The sequence below is a fragment of the Adiantum capillus-veneris genome, chromosome 11, assembly GCF_014529385.1.
Source record: "Adiantum capillus-veneris isolate H3 chromosome 11, ASM1452938v2, whole genome shotgun sequence".
NCBI classification, from domain to species: domain Eukaryota; kingdom Viridiplantae; phylum Streptophyta; class Polypodiopsida; order Polypodiales; family Pteridaceae; genus Adiantum; species Adiantum capillus-veneris.
This window is the reverse complement of record NC_140941.1, coordinates 38,833,096-38,849,755: the sequence shown is the minus strand read 5'-3', so window position 1 is coordinate 38,849,755 and position 16,660 is coordinate 38,833,096. Positions and strand designations below refer to the sequence as shown.

Below are 16,660 nucleotides of genomic sequence, written 5' to 3'. Positions count from 1 at the left end.
CGAAATAGTTCATGCAGTGGAATGTATCTCTCATCTTGCAAAAAATACACAACCCTAAAGCTACATGCTAATAGTGGCCTATCTAAAAGTACATGGTTGAGGTTTTTGCATCTAGGTCTATCTAAAAGTACAGGGTTAAGGTTTTTGCATCTAGGTCAAAGACTCAATTGGCCATTGAATTCATTTGACTAGTCACAATTTCAAAGTGGTCCATGCCAACCTCTAAGTGAGAGCTAGAATCATTTAGGGCTGAGCGCCCAGAGCTAGTAGGGGTAGTGGGAAAAATTCGAGATTGTGGTCACACCGGTGAGAGAAGAATTGAGGTTGAACAATTAAGAGAAATTTCCGTTGAAAAGTGGAATCGAGCTTCAACCTGGATTGGCTCGAAGCTGCAGAGAAATGAGCTGCACTACTCTCTTCCGGAAAGATAGCTTCATACCTTGAAAAATAGAGGGATTGGTGTAGCGTTTACAGGGGTTCAAGAAAGCAGGCTGCAGACTATAAACAGTGGATTCGGTAGCTCATTTGTTTCATCTTACCCCTGCTTTTCCTGGGTGCGACCCGGCCCTTATGTCGCACATCGACTTTTTGTTGCTAGAGGCTTGTTCTCCCTTGTTGCTAGCAGATGGCTTTACAGGTTGCGGGAGGGGAATAGTAGGGATGTATGGGACCAAATGCTATAATGTACATAGTGTGATATATGCGAAAATGGATGCAATGGTTGCAGTTTCGTACATACCTTACCGGGGTGGTGAGACCCTAGACGTGGCACTATGGCATGTTTTGTCACCTTAATATACAAACTCCAATCTGATATAGAGGTAGCAACAGATCTCAAAAAGGTTTTGGAAGAGAGGATTTTGAATAGTAAGGTGGAATTTACCTTGGGTGAGGTCCTTGGCATAGCGAAGAGGGACCATGAAGAAATAATTGATATTATCAATAGAAAGCAGCAGTCTCTTACTAAATCTATCCATGTGCAGGGTGAAGGAGAGACTTTAAATGCACAAGGAGTACAAGTCTATGGCGAGCAAGGTGAAGAAACTGTTGTTGGATGCTACAAGTGTAGGGGAGAAGTAAAACAAGTTCGCTTCTTGGATGATGAAGCTGAAGTTGAGACAACTCACAAGAGCTATTACTCCAAGAGTCACTGGACAAGAGCGACTACTGAGACCCTGGTAAAAGTGGGAGACTAAGAAGATTCATACATTGCGTTGATAGATCATGGATCGGAGATTAACCTCATGTCAAAGAATTTATATCAAAAAGACAAATGGCCAATTGATATAAATCATGGATGGATGATTTGTGCAACAAACAACTCATCAAGGGAGTTGTATGGAGCTTGTCCAAATGTAAGCGTGACTATAGGGGATGTGAAAGATGACCAAAATTTCTTTGTTCAAGAGATGACTACATACCCTCTTATCCTTGGGCAGCCATACATCATTGCTACTCGTATGGAAACAAAGGTGATGGATGATGGATCAACTTATGCTAGGATAAGAAGCAAGGATGGTAAGCGTGCGGTCCAATTCCTTACTAATTGTGTGGACCATGAAAGAAACTGTGAAAGTCTTAGAGAGCAACCAAAGACGAGCAAAGAATTCAAGGACTATGGGGATATGAGGGGTTTTAGTCATGTACCATTGTAGAGCGAGATTGCAGTGGTACAAGAAGGAAAAATTCTCGCATGATGTATATGCAAAGGAGATATTTTCTACGGGTTTTGTAGGGCTAACCGACTATGGATCGATCACTTTTACAAAGTGTGAGAACTGGGGTGAAAGACAACATGTTGTAGCAGGCTACAGTGTCACTTATACAGGACACACAGTTAGTACAGTTGGTCTGGTCTGGTTCACACTGGATGGACTCTCTGGGCTGGGCAGTGACACGTGGCAGGGATACAAACGGTGGTCTAGTGGACATCGTGGCTGGCTAACATTTATGAACCATTGGTGGCTCTTTATGATGGGACGTATGAGTAGTAGTTGTGGGGTCATCATTATCATCTTCTTCATATATGGTCCAGTGTCGTCGTCTAGAGGAGCGAGTCTATACACAGCACGTTTGCACCCTCCCTACGCATCTGAGCCTCGACACCCCCATTGTACCCGTGAGTTCTGGGCTGGAGTTGAGTGTGCTGCCACGCCAGAGTCTATATCGGTTCTTTGAGATAGTCGAGTCCATATGTTCTGGTCTGCTGCTGTGTCTCTATGTTGATCAGCTGTTATCTATTGTTTCTAACGTGGTTACCCATCAAAATCAGTTGCAATTGGTAGAGGAGCCATCGGGTGTCCTCACTCAGGCCCAGAGAGCCGCTCTCGGTCTTAGCATTCCAGCAAGTTCAACTCCCTGGCACATTCTCACAACAGTGGATACCCTGCCTTCTTGACAAGCCATCCCCCAGTGCCAAGAAAATCCAAATCTTTGCTCTCCGATATTGATGAAGCTTTCTTAGAAGCAGTTTCCGATCTATAGAAGATCAAGGTACCAGAGAAACCACTGGTAGAACAGGAGAAGCTTCCAACAGAGACAGTCTTGAAGAACACCTTCCAACAAGTGTCCCTCTATGACATGTTGCAGCTAGATGTGAGTTTCAAAAGTGACCCCCTTGCAATTGTTCAGTCACTTTACCCCGGAGCAAGTCCTAGTGGCGGGTACCTCCCAGTGTGACCATCAAAGTCCTATATGATATCCAATCCCGCTGCTCCCCTCACTGATTATAGAAGCCCTCGCCTGACAGTGTCCGTTTTGGGTCAGCAATTCTCAGGGATGATAGTGGATGGTGAATCTGGCATCAATATGATGCTTGAGTTCACTATGATAGCTTTAGGCCTGCAGCCTACTCAACTTGCCCCCTTCACAGTAACATTGGCCGACCAGAGGACAGTATACCCTGTGGGCATAGTGGAAAAGGTGCCTCTACAAGTACAAGATTTCACTTTTAGTTTGGATTTTGTTGTGATTCGTCTTCCACAGGTGGAGGGCGGATTTCCCTTGCTCATCAGTAGACCATAGTTGCAACACACTAAAGCACTTCATGATTGGGGAAACGATGCCATGTGGATACATACTCCTGGCTCCCCGATGCAACCCATTTGCCTAGAAGGAGGCATGGATCCCATCGTGCAACATAGTTCTTTGTCCCTAGCAACCAGCCTTGAATTGGAACAGCCTACTCCACATGACGGGTCAGAAGATGAGGATCTGTTGGAGTGGTTGGACACTACCAAATCTATGCCTTGTTATGGAGTCTCTATTCACTCTTTGCCAGAAAGTACACCCTCTTCCAATGTTTCCATAGTAACTAAACCTAAGGAGCCACCTGAGCCAGCTCAAAGGTTGAAGGTCATAGAAGCTACTTCTGTTGTGCCCTTGGTGGAAGCCTTTGAATTTGGTGTGCCTATGAAGAATCGTAGAAGCGGGAGAAAATCTCCTCTACAGGAGTTCAGACCCCCTCAAACATCGGCCCCATTGGTGTCTGCTTCTCCGACAAGAACAAAGCTCTCTTCTGTGTCTAGCGAACTCCCTTCACAGAGCCTGTCCTGCTTGATGAATTCCCTGCTCATGATAGTTGTCTTGCTCATGATACCTCCTCATGCTCTCCATCAACTATTGCGCTCTGTAGCGTCTCCTCTTTCAGCCAGTGGACCATGGAATTCATCTACAGTGGAACACGAACTCTTCCGGCTATACCTTGCATTGAAGATGAATGTTTGCTATCTGCTATCCCCTCGCCCCTACCCACCCCCTCACACCCTCTCGCCCCCATCTACCCCTATCCCCTCGACCCTACCCTCCCCCTCACACTCACTCGCCCCCTACCCACCCCTCGTCCCCCCCTACCCACCCCTCGCCCCCTACCTAGGCCTCGCCCCCCTACCTACCCCTCACCCATACCCACCCCCTACCTAGACCTCGTCCACTGATTTCACTTTCTTTACCACAGACTTATACTTCGTATCCACTCGCACATCAATACCTTGAGCATTTTCAAAATCCTCAATAACTTTGTACATTTCTATGTAGCATACTTTCACAACCTCATTTCCAACACACAAATTGCAATCCACCGAAGTCTTGCATGGTATCCACAAGTGAACACTCATCAAACACACTTGCAATGCCTTCTCATCTTCTATCAAAGCATTGGTCCTCAAACCTTTTTGTACACTGTTCACATGTGTAGCGCGGATAGTGTGTCGTGCTCTCTACTGTGGGTGCTCCTCAGTGCAATGTGCGTGACATCTCACTCAAATTAGAATGAAAACAAAGAAACAATAGATAACCGTTGATCAACACAGAGACACAGCAGCAGACCAAAACATATGGACTCGACAAGGGAGAACAGTGAAACATAAGAAAAACTAGGGAGATCAATGAAACTAGGGAGAACAGTGAAACATAAGAAAAACGCAGTACAATCTGATTGTAGAGGGTGATGTTTGGAGAAGATTTTGAGTTCCCAGGAAGAAGTACCAATGAAGCAATGTCGATATTTGCAAGATATGTTGAAGAAGTACCAATGAAGCAATGTCGATATTTGCAAGTTATGCTGAAGCAGTAATGACCCCGGCTAAATGAGGTAAGCTGACCAAAAGGTAGAAACAGAAGATTGCCTAGATTAAGTAATCCCACAAGGCACCCGAATTGCAGTTGGGTAGTTGGCTAGGGGGGAAGGGTGGGTAGGGTGGTGGTTAGGCTAGATAGAGGCGAGAGGGGAGGGGATGAGGTGGTGAGGGGCGAGGGCTAGTGAGGGGGTAGGTAGGAGGGGGACATACCAAAAGACTGCACAGATAAGATGCAACAAGTTGCTTTGCAACCTAGTCTTCGTGACCCAAGCAAGATTGGGCACAAGTTTACGCATGATTCTTTGAAAGAGTTAAAGGTTGGTTGCAAGAATAGTTTGGCAGAAGCTGAAAAGATATTCTTTGAAGACACGCTTGCCAAACACGAAAAAGGCTTTTGCATTTGAGCCGCATGAGATAGGGTGTGTTGATCCTTCCATTGTTGCTCCTATAGTAATCTTCACTATCCCTCATGTACCTTTGCGGACTATTCCAGTTCCAAAGGCTCATTTGCCAAAACTCATTGAGTTGCTTAATGAAAAGAACAAGATTGGTATTTTGGAGGATTCTTGTGCTCCATATTCAAACAGGTGGTTCACAGTTTGAAAGAAAAATGGTTCTTTACGCTTTATCTAGGATATGCAACCTATGAATAGAGTGACGATCAGAAATGTGGGTACATAGTCAATTGTAGATGAGTTTGCAAAGCCATTTGCAAGAAGGGCAATATATTCTATGGGGGATTTGTACTCAGGGTATGACCAGTTCCAACTAGCAATGGAAAGCAGGAACTTGACTACCATGAGGACACCTTTGGGCTTGGTAAGGATGTACACCTTACCTCACGGAGCAACTAATTCAGTTGCGCATATGATGAATGGTATGAACAAAGTCCTACGTGACTTCATACCTCAAACTACAATGCCCTTTCTCGATGATGTGCCAATCAAAGGATGTGATGTAAGTGATATAGATGTGGCTCTAGACTCGAGGGGGCGTTGCAAGTATGTGGCAAATCATATCAATGATTGTGATAAGATCTTGTCAAGGTTGGAAGAAGTGAACCTTACCTTGTCTAGGCAAAAGTCAGTGTTTGGTGTGAATGAAGTTCTAATTGAGGACATGTGCGCCGTGCGGGCCATATGGAAGAAGACCTTGTCCAGCAAAGATTGATGTAATTCAAAGAATGAAAGAGACATTTATTAATGTAAGTGAGGTTCAAAGGTTCTTGGGTGCATGTGTGTTTCATGTTATCTAGATTCCACTTTATACACATGTAGTAGAACCTTTGTATCAACTCTTGAAAAAGAACTAGAAATTCCAATGAAAAGAAATGCATACACATGCCAGGAAATTAAAGTTATTGTTGCTTATGTCGCAAACTTTGAGGAAAGTAAACTACGAATGTGGAAGGCATGTGATTGTGATAGTGGATACTACTAGCCCGGAATTGGATGGGCGATTGGCCAAGATGATGAAGATGGTAAGCGATATGTGGTGAGATTTGGAGCAAAGGTCCTAAGTGCTCGTCAACGCAATTATCCACAGGTGAAAAGGAAATTATGGGGAGCAGTTACAGCACTGAAATGTTTAATGTGATAAAGAGTATTTGTTGATAGGTGCATGTAATAGTGGAGACTAATTGTCTACCCCTTCTTGGAATGATCACAAGTTGTTCAACTCTTGACATTGCTATGTTGAGATGCATTGCCTACATAAAGTCCTTGAATCCAGAACTTAAGCATATTGCAGGTAAAGATAACCCAATTGCGGATATGCTTTCTAGAGCAAGATATGAAAATGAAGAAGAATGGTTGTCGAGGGTGATGATATAGGCACAAGGGTTTATAGTTTTTCTCATGCTTAAGGTGATCATGTTTGCCTGTCTAATGTCAATTGAGGATGTTATTCCCACATGGAATGTATTCCCTTGGGAGGATGGAATGAGTAGGGAAGACCTTCTTGCTTTGGGTATACACCAACTAGAAGAAGGCCTCAAGATATTGAGATTGCAGTAACTTCTTCCATGGTGTGCTAGTGCAGTCCCGTTTTGTTCCAACCCTTTATTCGAGGCTGTGAGGCCACCAATTAGGGTTTCCCCTCTTCAAATAATCAATTGGGTTTCTCTAATGAAGTGTTGAAGCTTCCATGAAATGGCTGTGACGAAGAATTGAAGCACTAATTTAGGGTTTCTATCAAGGCGAAAGAGCACTGCATCTGTGCAATTGGGAGCAAGGCTACACCAAATCTTCACACACACAAGATTTTGAGTTGTTTTTTGTTCTTTTTCAAAGCGAAGCTTTCATGAATGGAGTTTTGTTCCTTTTGAGTGTGTCTTCAGCTTCAAATCTTCTACAACTCGCTTGATTTTGTTATGAACCCTCACAATCATAGGCCCGGCGCTTTCTTAGCCACACTATACACTTCTTGACATTGCAACACACAGAAAAAATTCTCCTGACAAGGTCATGTGCATCTTTTGTAGGGAGGCCTCTGAAAGTGGGAAACTTTATGTTGACTTTGGCGAGGATGTTGGTGAGATCTTCCGCCATAGGAGAAAGTATTGTTGGTGGAGAAGATGGGGGTGTGGCAGAGGTACACTAGGTAAGCAATAGAGTGTAGGGACTCCAACAGTGTCAGTACTTCAAAAGAGAGACCACCGAAGAAGCTGATGGGCAATTTGCTGCACATGGAAAAGGTAGGGGTGGGTGATGGACTTCAAACAGGCAAGAACAGTTGTCGCCGGTTTTTTCCGCCACCTCTAGTATATCTTTAGTGGGCTTCTAAGAGGGCTCGCTTTGGTGTCCTTGGACTATCTAGTACGTGTCATACATGAAACAAATTAAGGAGTGGACGGAAGGCTAAGGTACTACTAGACAAGAGTAAGCAAGACCTGGACCAAGACCAAGGATAGCCAAACCATGGCTAGATCAAGACCAAAGCTAGCTAGTAGACCAAGACAAGGCAAGACTAGACTAAGGCTCGACCAAGACCAAGTCTAAACTAGACCAGAACCAAGGAGTGTCTTGGTTTAGGTTGAGAGTTGCAGATGAGGCTATGGCAACTTGGAACACTTCTCTTGGGACTTATATTGAGGTCTGTGCGCTTTGCCGCACGTGTCGGAGGCTGGGAACTTGCCAAAACACAGTGTGCGAGCCATGAATGGCTTCAAGCACACAACTAGACAGTCCTAGCAAGCTCAAAGGGGCAATGGTGTGTCACTCACCGCTCAATGCTTCCGTCGTGAAGGATCCTATGCCGCGAAGGAGCACCGCCACCGCGCTCAATCGCCTCGCCATCGCCGATGCCGCCGCAATGCTCTCTCTCTCTCTCTCTCTCTCTCTCTCTCTCTCTCTCTCTCTCTCTCTCTCTCTCTCTCTCTCTCTCTCTCTCTCTCTCTCTCTCAAGCATACACACACCCCCATGAGCACACGAAGGAGAAGGAGACAGAGGTAGAGTGAGAGCACTTCTTAGCATGCACCTCCCAGAATGAGGATTTTAGGTCAAAATAGACCTTTTATAACAATCTGGCCTATTCACACATGGACGCCCACAGTGGCCGGTCAAAGTAAAAATAGTATCAAATGAGATATGTGGTGTGTCTTTCATCGGCGATCACCTACACACCTATTGGACCGACAAGCCCGGTCCATGACTCAAATAAATGATAAGGTGTCCGTCGAAGGTGATAGGGTGTCCGTGAGGGTCGCTAATTTAACGGTCGAGAAGCACTAAAGGTAAACTATTAATACCATGGGCAAGCTTCTCAATTCTCTCTGGTCAATTAAGTTGTTTGATCGCGAGAGCAAAGTATTTCATGTTCGAGGGCTAACTAGAGGCTATACCTAGAAGACCTTGTAGTTAAGCTACGATAAAAGAAATTGTTTATAAAATCATCGCCTGAATTATTCCCTTTGTTTGACCCCCCAAAGTTTTTCACACTGATTCAATTTTTCATGTGTGTGCTTATTTTGTATGCCTTTGGCTTTTTGCTTTTCAAAGAAAAGCGTCCACAGTAGGAACCTATAGGGCTCTAGTACCATAGGCAATACAGGGTAATGTCAAAAGGTTGTGTCCTTGTGCATAATGTATTATTATGAATTTGTAGGTTTTCAGATTTTTATTTGGTTGCTCTTGCTCTTTTACTTTTTGGTTTTTGTTTTCATGAGTATAGGGCTATATATATACATTCCCTAAGATTGAAAGATTGAGAGGTCAAGGAGGAAGGTTAAGAGGAGAGCAAGTGAATGATGGATGTTAGCAAACACTTCCCCCTTCCTTAGGTAGATCATACCTTTTGGAACGATGTCGTGACCTTTTGAAACCAATTGTTCCAAGTTGTAATGGGTGAAGACTTCCAATAGTTTTCGACCGCCCTAGGCGTTTCATCTAGTTGCAAGGGTGGTAAGGTACTCTCCCATGATTTTATTCTAGTTGCAAGGGTGGTAAGGTACTCTCCCATGATTTTATTTGTAATGTTGTTGTAGGTGGTGAACTTACAACGGGAAGTGTAAATTCTTTCTTGTTTGTATGGATATTTACAATGGTAGGTGGAGGTTGTGTCGAAGCTTGTATTTCTGTATATGAACTACATGAAGATCAAGAAGCTTGATTTGTTTTTTCTATAATTGAGCTGAGAGAAACAAGTCGTTCTCGCTTGGGTACCCAAACTAGCTCCGGATGAGGTGTCTAGTTTTCTGTCATCTTTCCCTTCCCACGTCTTCAATCAGCTTTATCGTTACAGGATTTGACTCACATAGGTGTATAGGCGATAGGTCAGAACACAATTTACGTTTTGGCACCCAGATTTGATCATTTCCTTCATAGTAGCCTTGGGCTTCCAATAGTCTTTTAAAAATCCAACGCAACGTTTTCTTACATTTTTTGGAGCGAGTGGTGCGTTTCTTACAAGGCTTCTGTTTTTTAGCATCAACAATGGTCGCTAAAGAAGCTTTAGGGACCCATTTGTATGTTTTCTTTGTTATATCACAATGAGTCTTGTGTGTCTCAAGCTTTGTTTCAGCTACAAAAGTTGAAGCTCTAGAGGGTTGGGCTATAGTTACAGATGGTTCAATCTCTTGGAAATGCACTGTTTTAGGTTGTATTTTCTCGAGAGGTGATATCTCAGGGACTATCGCTTGAGTGGCAAGGCTAAGAGTTGGTTTCTGTGTTGTGGCACTCCGAGTCCCCCATCAATAGTGCATTTAGTCGCTATCATTCACGTGCGTCCTAGGTTTATATTACCTTCCACAGTTCCAGCAGGCATGACCAAAAAGTCTTGAGCCACAACCCCATTTTCATAACTGACAGAAGTGTGTCAGATTCCAAAAACCGTAGTTTTTTTCTTGTTGACACCCTTGATTTCGATAGTACTCTCAGATAGAGATGGCTTTCCTAACTGACACCAAACCCCATATGATAGCAGATTATATTTAGCACCCGTGTCGAATAAGATGTTATATAGCACTTTTTCATATGCGCTGTTTAGCTTAATAGGGTATCATAGAGGTGTGTCAGAGTCCAACCAATCATCCTCTGTTTAAACTTGAAATGCATGTGTGACTCCAAGGTTGACCTCTCGTTGGCGTCTAATATGTTGATGTCTCTCCTTAACCTCAGCTTAAGCTTGTATCTTTTTCAATTGTGCTTGTGCCTTGGCTTCCTTTTGTTGTTGAGCTAGCTCTCGATTTTGTCGTCTCCTTATAGTACGGCTCAACTTTGGCTTCTCTGTAGCCTCTAGTTGTGCAATTTCAATGGGTTGTGGACTGCACCACATGACACTTTGAAGGTATTCACGCCAATTATCTACCAACTTCCGATAATTAAGCCATTCTGCGGTAGTTTTCTTTTCATTTATTCTAGCACGCACATTTGCTCGATATCGTCGCCTCTTATATCTCTTACTCTTCTTGTCTAATTTTCGAGTATGTCCGATCTCCAGTAAAGAGTCACTAGATGCAATATGTGGGTCCTGAGTGGTACTACCTTGGGTTCTCGTTGAGGGCCTGGAGCCTAACGTGGAGGAATAATGAGTGCCCACGTAAACGGAGACACTTTCTATGTGATCGTCCTCTAGCACACGACCAGAATGTAGGTGCATGTGACCTCAACAGTCTAGAAGTGTTGGTGAGTGCCCGTGAAGGCCGCTCACCTAGTTTTTTGGGCGTTTGCAACCCCTTTTTTTCTCTTTTTTTTTTGTCTCTGATTTTCTAATGTACTGTACTGGTACCGGTACTGCACTGGTACTTTTTTCCCTTTGTATTGGTACTGGTACTGGTACTAGTATTGGTACTGGTACTGTATTGATATTGGTGCTGGTACTGGTACTGGTACTTTTTTTCCTTTGTATTGGTATTGGTATTGGTATTGGTACTGGTACTGGTACTGGTACTGGTACTGGTACTGGTACTGGTGGTACTTGTACTGATATTGATATTGATATTGATACTATACTATACTGGTACTGATATTGATACTGATACTATACTTGATACTGATATTGATACTGATACTATACTATACTATACTATACTATACTATATTATACTATACTGGTACTGGTACTGGTACTGGTACTTTTTTCCTTTTGTTGTTTTTAGCTTTTTTCTGTGGATAATATTGCGCGTGGGCGCCGAGCTTGCGCACGCGCACAGCTGCACCTGGTAGCTCTGTCTAAGCTACCTATAGCTAGCAGAGCTAATTAACACTAATTATCTCTACTCACACACTGTCTAACACAGTAAACTTTACACTGACAGAACAGTCAACCTTCTCACTATCTATTGCTCACTATCTACTACACATTACAGCGACTAACAAATCTAACACAAACTCAGACAACCAGAAATGACAGAAGTGAATGACTTCAGGAGGTAGCACTGAGTGCTCCTCAAGCTTAGTGCAAGGCAGTCCCCGGCAGCGGCGCCAAAAATGTGCGCTCTGCCAATATTTTTGCCTTTTTCAGCAGCCCCATTTTTGTCTTTCCCTTTGTCCACATTCGAGGCAACCTTAGCAGTAGAGGCTCCACTCTGCTTAACTTCGCATGTGGGTTTTCGTGCAGGGATAGAGGGGGACGAAGGAACAGCGGAAGGAGGGGGTTGCAAGACCGGCTCTGGACATTCGGCTCTGGACATTCCTCCAAATTCGAAAACTTCTCCATTAACAATACATTGGATGAACATCCATCTCCCAGCCGGGTCATTAAAGACCAAGGTCAAGAAGAGTTCATGTCGAACAAGCATAAGCACTCCAGAATGGCCAGCTGATCCTGCATAAGCTATCCAGTAGCCCGCAAAGTAAGAAGTCTGTCCTGCAAATTGGTGTTGGTTATGCTCTTGAAGAACTACAATGTCTGCTTTCATATATGTACATAGTGCCAGGTAAGCCGCCATTTGTCGTGATTGCATAACCCACGCACATTATAGGAGATGCATTTCAAAGAACTATGCATTTTATATGGTATATACACTTGTAAAGTGCCCGTCCACTAGCCCACCTGATCCCCCAACTGGAACACTAACACTGTAGCCGGGCTACAAAACAATGTCATCAGCATACATCAAGATAGATTCAAGCATTCCTGCAAGAGATATACCTCCTCTGTCCATAAAGACTCAATGTCACAATGTATAATCCAAAAAGTGTGGGAGAGAGGGGGCAACCATGCTTTGCCCCTAAAGTATTGTCCACCTCTACTGACCAACCTCCTGGACAACGTACTCGTCCAACCACACTCAGGTAAGTGTGGATTTCCACAACGCAATGATACTCCATATCATGTCTGATGCTATTCCAATAACCTGTGATCTCCGAAGCAGTTGATCTAACAGAAATGCTTTGTGGAAATCCACAAAGCAGCTATAAGCATCAGCCCTGAGCCTCCGCCTGCTCTGAGTGTTGGCAAAGTAAAAATATGATCCATAGTACAAAACTGTCGCTAGAACCCGTCCCGTCCTCCTACTCTGAGCCCTGATGTCTCTGCTGGAGAAAACAATTCCGCCTTTGGCACCAATCTATAAATCTTGGCCAACCATCATCATCTTGTAGTTACTTGGATGACGTTCTATAAAGAAGCACTTTTTGCGTCCTGCGCAGCTGTTTGCATTAATTCATGAGCCTCGGCGCACCAACTAGTGTATTGTAAAAACAGAGCCCTGTTGACTCAAATTTATACCTAGAGTGTATCAGGACTTAAACATTGTCACAGAGCAGCAACTACTTCCCACTCAGGTTTAACACGAGTAAATTGCAGAGGCTGCAGCTCAAAGTTGAGCTTGCAAGTGGCTAACAAATGGTTAGAACAATGCAACATGGATATTGATGGACCCTTCTTTCTTTGTTTAAACAATAGCTGAGCAGTTCTGGCGCTTTTGTACGCGGAATTTGAGAATGATGGACAGATTTATCTAGAGTAAATGGATCCCTGTCTCTAATCCTTCCATGCTTTCAGATCTTCTTCGGGGCATCTGTTTGCACCGCATGAGAATTACTTCTGTTTGATAACATCAGCACTTACTGCTATTAGAGATCTGGAGCGCATTTTTACTGCAGTGTGATATTGGGATCGTCTTGAGGGAATAGATTTTAATTAGAGCACTTTCTGTGGTTTCCTTGTCGTATAGATTTTCCCTTACGTGTCTAACTGTTTTCCATGCCTCCCATTTTGCAATGCTTCTCCGAGTTATACATGTAGATAGTTGACCTCTCTGTGTTGCTGTATCTCAGGTTAAGGAAATGCCACTGGAGGAGAAAAAATCACTTCTCTTCTTCACAACAGGCAATGATAGAGCTCCAGTTGGAGGGCTAGGTAGCCTTCAGTTCATCATTCAACGGAACGATGGAGAAACTGACAGGCAAGATCCAGTTTGTTTTAAGTGTACTGAATCTTCATTGTGGTTGTAAATTAGATGTCTTTGTCTGGTTATTTCCTACAAATATCACTTACTTGTTCTGTCATGTCCAGGCTACCAACAGCCCACACATGCTTTAATGTGCTCCTGTTGCCAGAATACAAATCTAAAGAAAAGCTGGAAAACAGATTAAAGCTTGCCATTTCAAATGCGATCGGTTTTGGGCTTCAATGAAGGTCAAGGATAGCACTTGTCTTGCATTGGACCAGTTGCTCATGACTTGTGTTCCAGCTTTGAATCTATATTCACTCTCTTTTTTTTTAATTTAAACTTTACAAAACTTTACTGTGCGTTATGCAGGTTTTACTCAGTCGGACATAGTTGGCTGCAGCATTTTTATCTGAGGCCTTGCAATAAGAAGCAGGATTTGTTGTCTGTGCAAGTTAAAGGGTAGCCAGTTGTTTTTGGTTTTCCTGCTGTAAGCTGAAAGGTGTGCTTAGAGTCTCAGATGGGAGCTTTAGGATTTTAGCGGGGTGAAAATGGCTCAAAGAACAATGGTCCGCTTACATAAGTTATCATCTCTCTCCCTTTGTCAGGGTTGGGTTGGTGCATTTGTGGTGGTATTAAAGTATTTGTGGTGTTGCTTAATTTGAAGTCCTAGCCCCTTCCAAATGCCCTTTGCCAGTCCATGCTGGTATAAGTTGCAGTTCTGTCACCAACAACTAGAAAAGGATACAAGGGCACGTGTTTGAGAACCTGGTTTTGAAGCATTTGTTGATGGACTGGATGCCTTTCTGATTCTGCAGACAAGCAATGAAGCAACGTCAACCACATTATATACCCAAGGAGCCAAACCATGCAGAATGCTTTCCCAAATTGTAATATATTTTGCACCCTTTTCATAGTCCATCTTCCATCTGTAGTAAGAACTTTCATCTACTATGTTGAAAGCATTCTGTCCGAAGGACCTACAGAATAATGATGTATCTTGGTAACAAAAGGCTCCTCGTTTTTTTTTTCTCTGAAGATTTTAATGTTGACTGTGTAGGATATGCATGATGAATTTTTCTTGCCTGAGGTTCTCACCACATGACCAGGGAATGCTAGGATGTCTCTTGGAACACTTTTCCGTTGTCTTTCATATGCTGCAGTAGCCAATTGACACTTACATGGAACGCCTCCATTGAAGTTCAAAAAATCTCTTTTCTAAGCACAAAGTGTTTAAATGCTAAATATCTTAGCTTATTGCTGACTTCATTTCATATCGCTCTCTATTGGCTTTCAAGCTCTCTCTCTCTCTCTCTCTCTCTCTCTCTCTCTCTCTCTCTATCTATATATATATATATATATATATAAAGACGAGTGCTAGCTACCGAAATGATATAAATTTCCACTGTAAGAAACCTCTCGTAGCAACTCCTAGAAGCCAAGGGACTGTAAAAGCTAGTGCTATGCGTCCAAAATCATCCGCATCCATTCCTCTCTCTCTCTCTCTCTCTCTCTCTCTCTCTCTCTCTCTCTCTCTCTCTCTCTCTCTCTCTCTCTCTCTCTCTCTCTCTCTCTCTCTCTCTCTCTCGGTACTCCGCTGTATCTCCCAGTCTCAATCCGCAACCGGTGAGAAGATGTGCGTAACTGGCCGATAGCACATCGTATCCCATGAGACAAGTGGGTATCCATGTATCTGGGTCTCGTCACAAAACCATCTTCCGTAAGCTGGAGAAGGTGGTCTCTGTAGAAAGCCATCTTCGTGCCCAATTCCTGTGTCGGTTGTATCCATGTCCTCCTGGTGTCTAGCTGGGTCAGGTCTTGGCGGATGAGCTTAGTGATCTCTGATTGTGTAAGAGTGAGAGATGGTGCATCCAATGAGTACTAGGATGGTGGCAGCCTGTCTATGCTGAACCCATGCGCCTGAAACCATGATGTCATCTCCCCATACTAGCATGTTGTATCTCCTTGTATGGCTAATTGTCGAGAGGACTCAAGTGCTATGCGAGCATATCTGTCTCTAAGTAGTTCCCATGTGCGGTTTATGAAGGAGATTGATCTGGTGAGCGCCTCCACCACTAGTGGGGGGGGCGCTAGCTCTGCTCGGATAATGGCCCATGGTACTGATGCCTTGGCTGCCGCGAGATCATAGAGACGAGAGGTTTCTCCATGTTCCCCCATCCGTCTGTGCGACCCGGCCTCCCGCGGTGATCCAATGAAGGTCCATATCTCAGCTCCATAGAGCAATGTTGAAGCCACCAAAGTGTCAAAGAGCCAGAGCTTCGTCCGGGGCTCCTGAAACTAAACCTGAGAACACATCTTCTCCAATCTACCCAATGTTGTGCGGGCTCTAGTCAGTCTGGTCTCTGTTGCTCTTCTGAGTGAGAATGCATGTCCGCTAAAAACCACTCCAAGGTAAGTGTAAGCGTCTGTGTACTCCACAGTCTCTTGGCCGTATGTGAATGTAGGTGTTGACCTCCTGATCCACTGTGGGGTGGTATTAAACACCATAACCTTGGTTTTACCAACGTTGACAGACAAACCACTTTCGTGTGCAAACGTATGCGAATCATCCAATTGACGTTGCATTCCCTCTGGGGGATTCGGAGACACTATATCATCAGCATATAACAAAAGTGGAATCCATGTCCTTGCCAACTGTGCACCTCTATCCCCATCGCTCTCAATGTAGTCGGAAACCTCATCCACATACATACCGAAAAGAGTAGGAGAGAGCGGGCAATCCTGCTTCACCCCAATAGTGGAGTGGACCGGTGTAGAAAGTCCCTCCGGGGTGCGTACATGCCCTACTAGTGATCTGTACAATGCCATGATCCCCCAAATGAGCTCTGTGGGTACTCCCATTTCTTGTAATCTGCGCATCAATCTAGCTCTGGGTACTTTGTCAAAAGCTTTGCGGAAGTCCACAAAGCTACAATAGATCCGTCTCCCATGAGATCTGCCTTCCTCGATGATGGCCCTGAGTGTCAAGATATGGTCAAGAGTAGAGAAGCCTCTCTTGAACCCTGCTTGCCCAGTTGCACGCATTCCTTCCCTCTCTGCCCATCTACTCAATTGTTGCTCGAGGATGGATGCATACAACCGTGCTAGTGTGTGTCCAATCATAATAGTGCGATAATTCCCAGGCTCCATGGGGTCTCCTGACTTGAAGATAGGTACGATCGTAGATAGGCTCCAAGTGTCCGATAGGCCCTCGCACATGGCACGGTTAAACATAACTACTAGAAGCTC

At 44.1% G+C, this 16,660-nt stretch overlaps 1 protein-coding gene across 3 annotated transcripts in view; it reads left to right on the top strand.

Annotated features, from left to right (window-relative positions):
• The window catches only part of LOC147447124 (uncharacterized), a 326,621-nt gene extending 312,030 nt beyond the window's left edge, over nt 1–14,591 (top strand). For all 3 annotated transcript variants that reach the window (XM_086523017.1, XM_086523016.1, XM_086523015.1), the window contains 3 exons: nt 13,299–13,426; nt 13,537–13,659; nt 13,784–14,591. In XM_086523017.1, the coding sequence (XP_086379143.1) occupies nt 13,299–13,426; nt 13,537–13,657 (249 nt within the window). In that variant the 3' untranslated portion in view covers nt 13,658–13,659; nt 13,784–14,591. The remainder of the gene's footprint in view (nt 1–13,298; nt 13,427–13,536; nt 13,660–13,783) is intronic.
• The last annotated feature ends 2,069 nt before the right edge of the window (nt 14,592–16,660 follow it).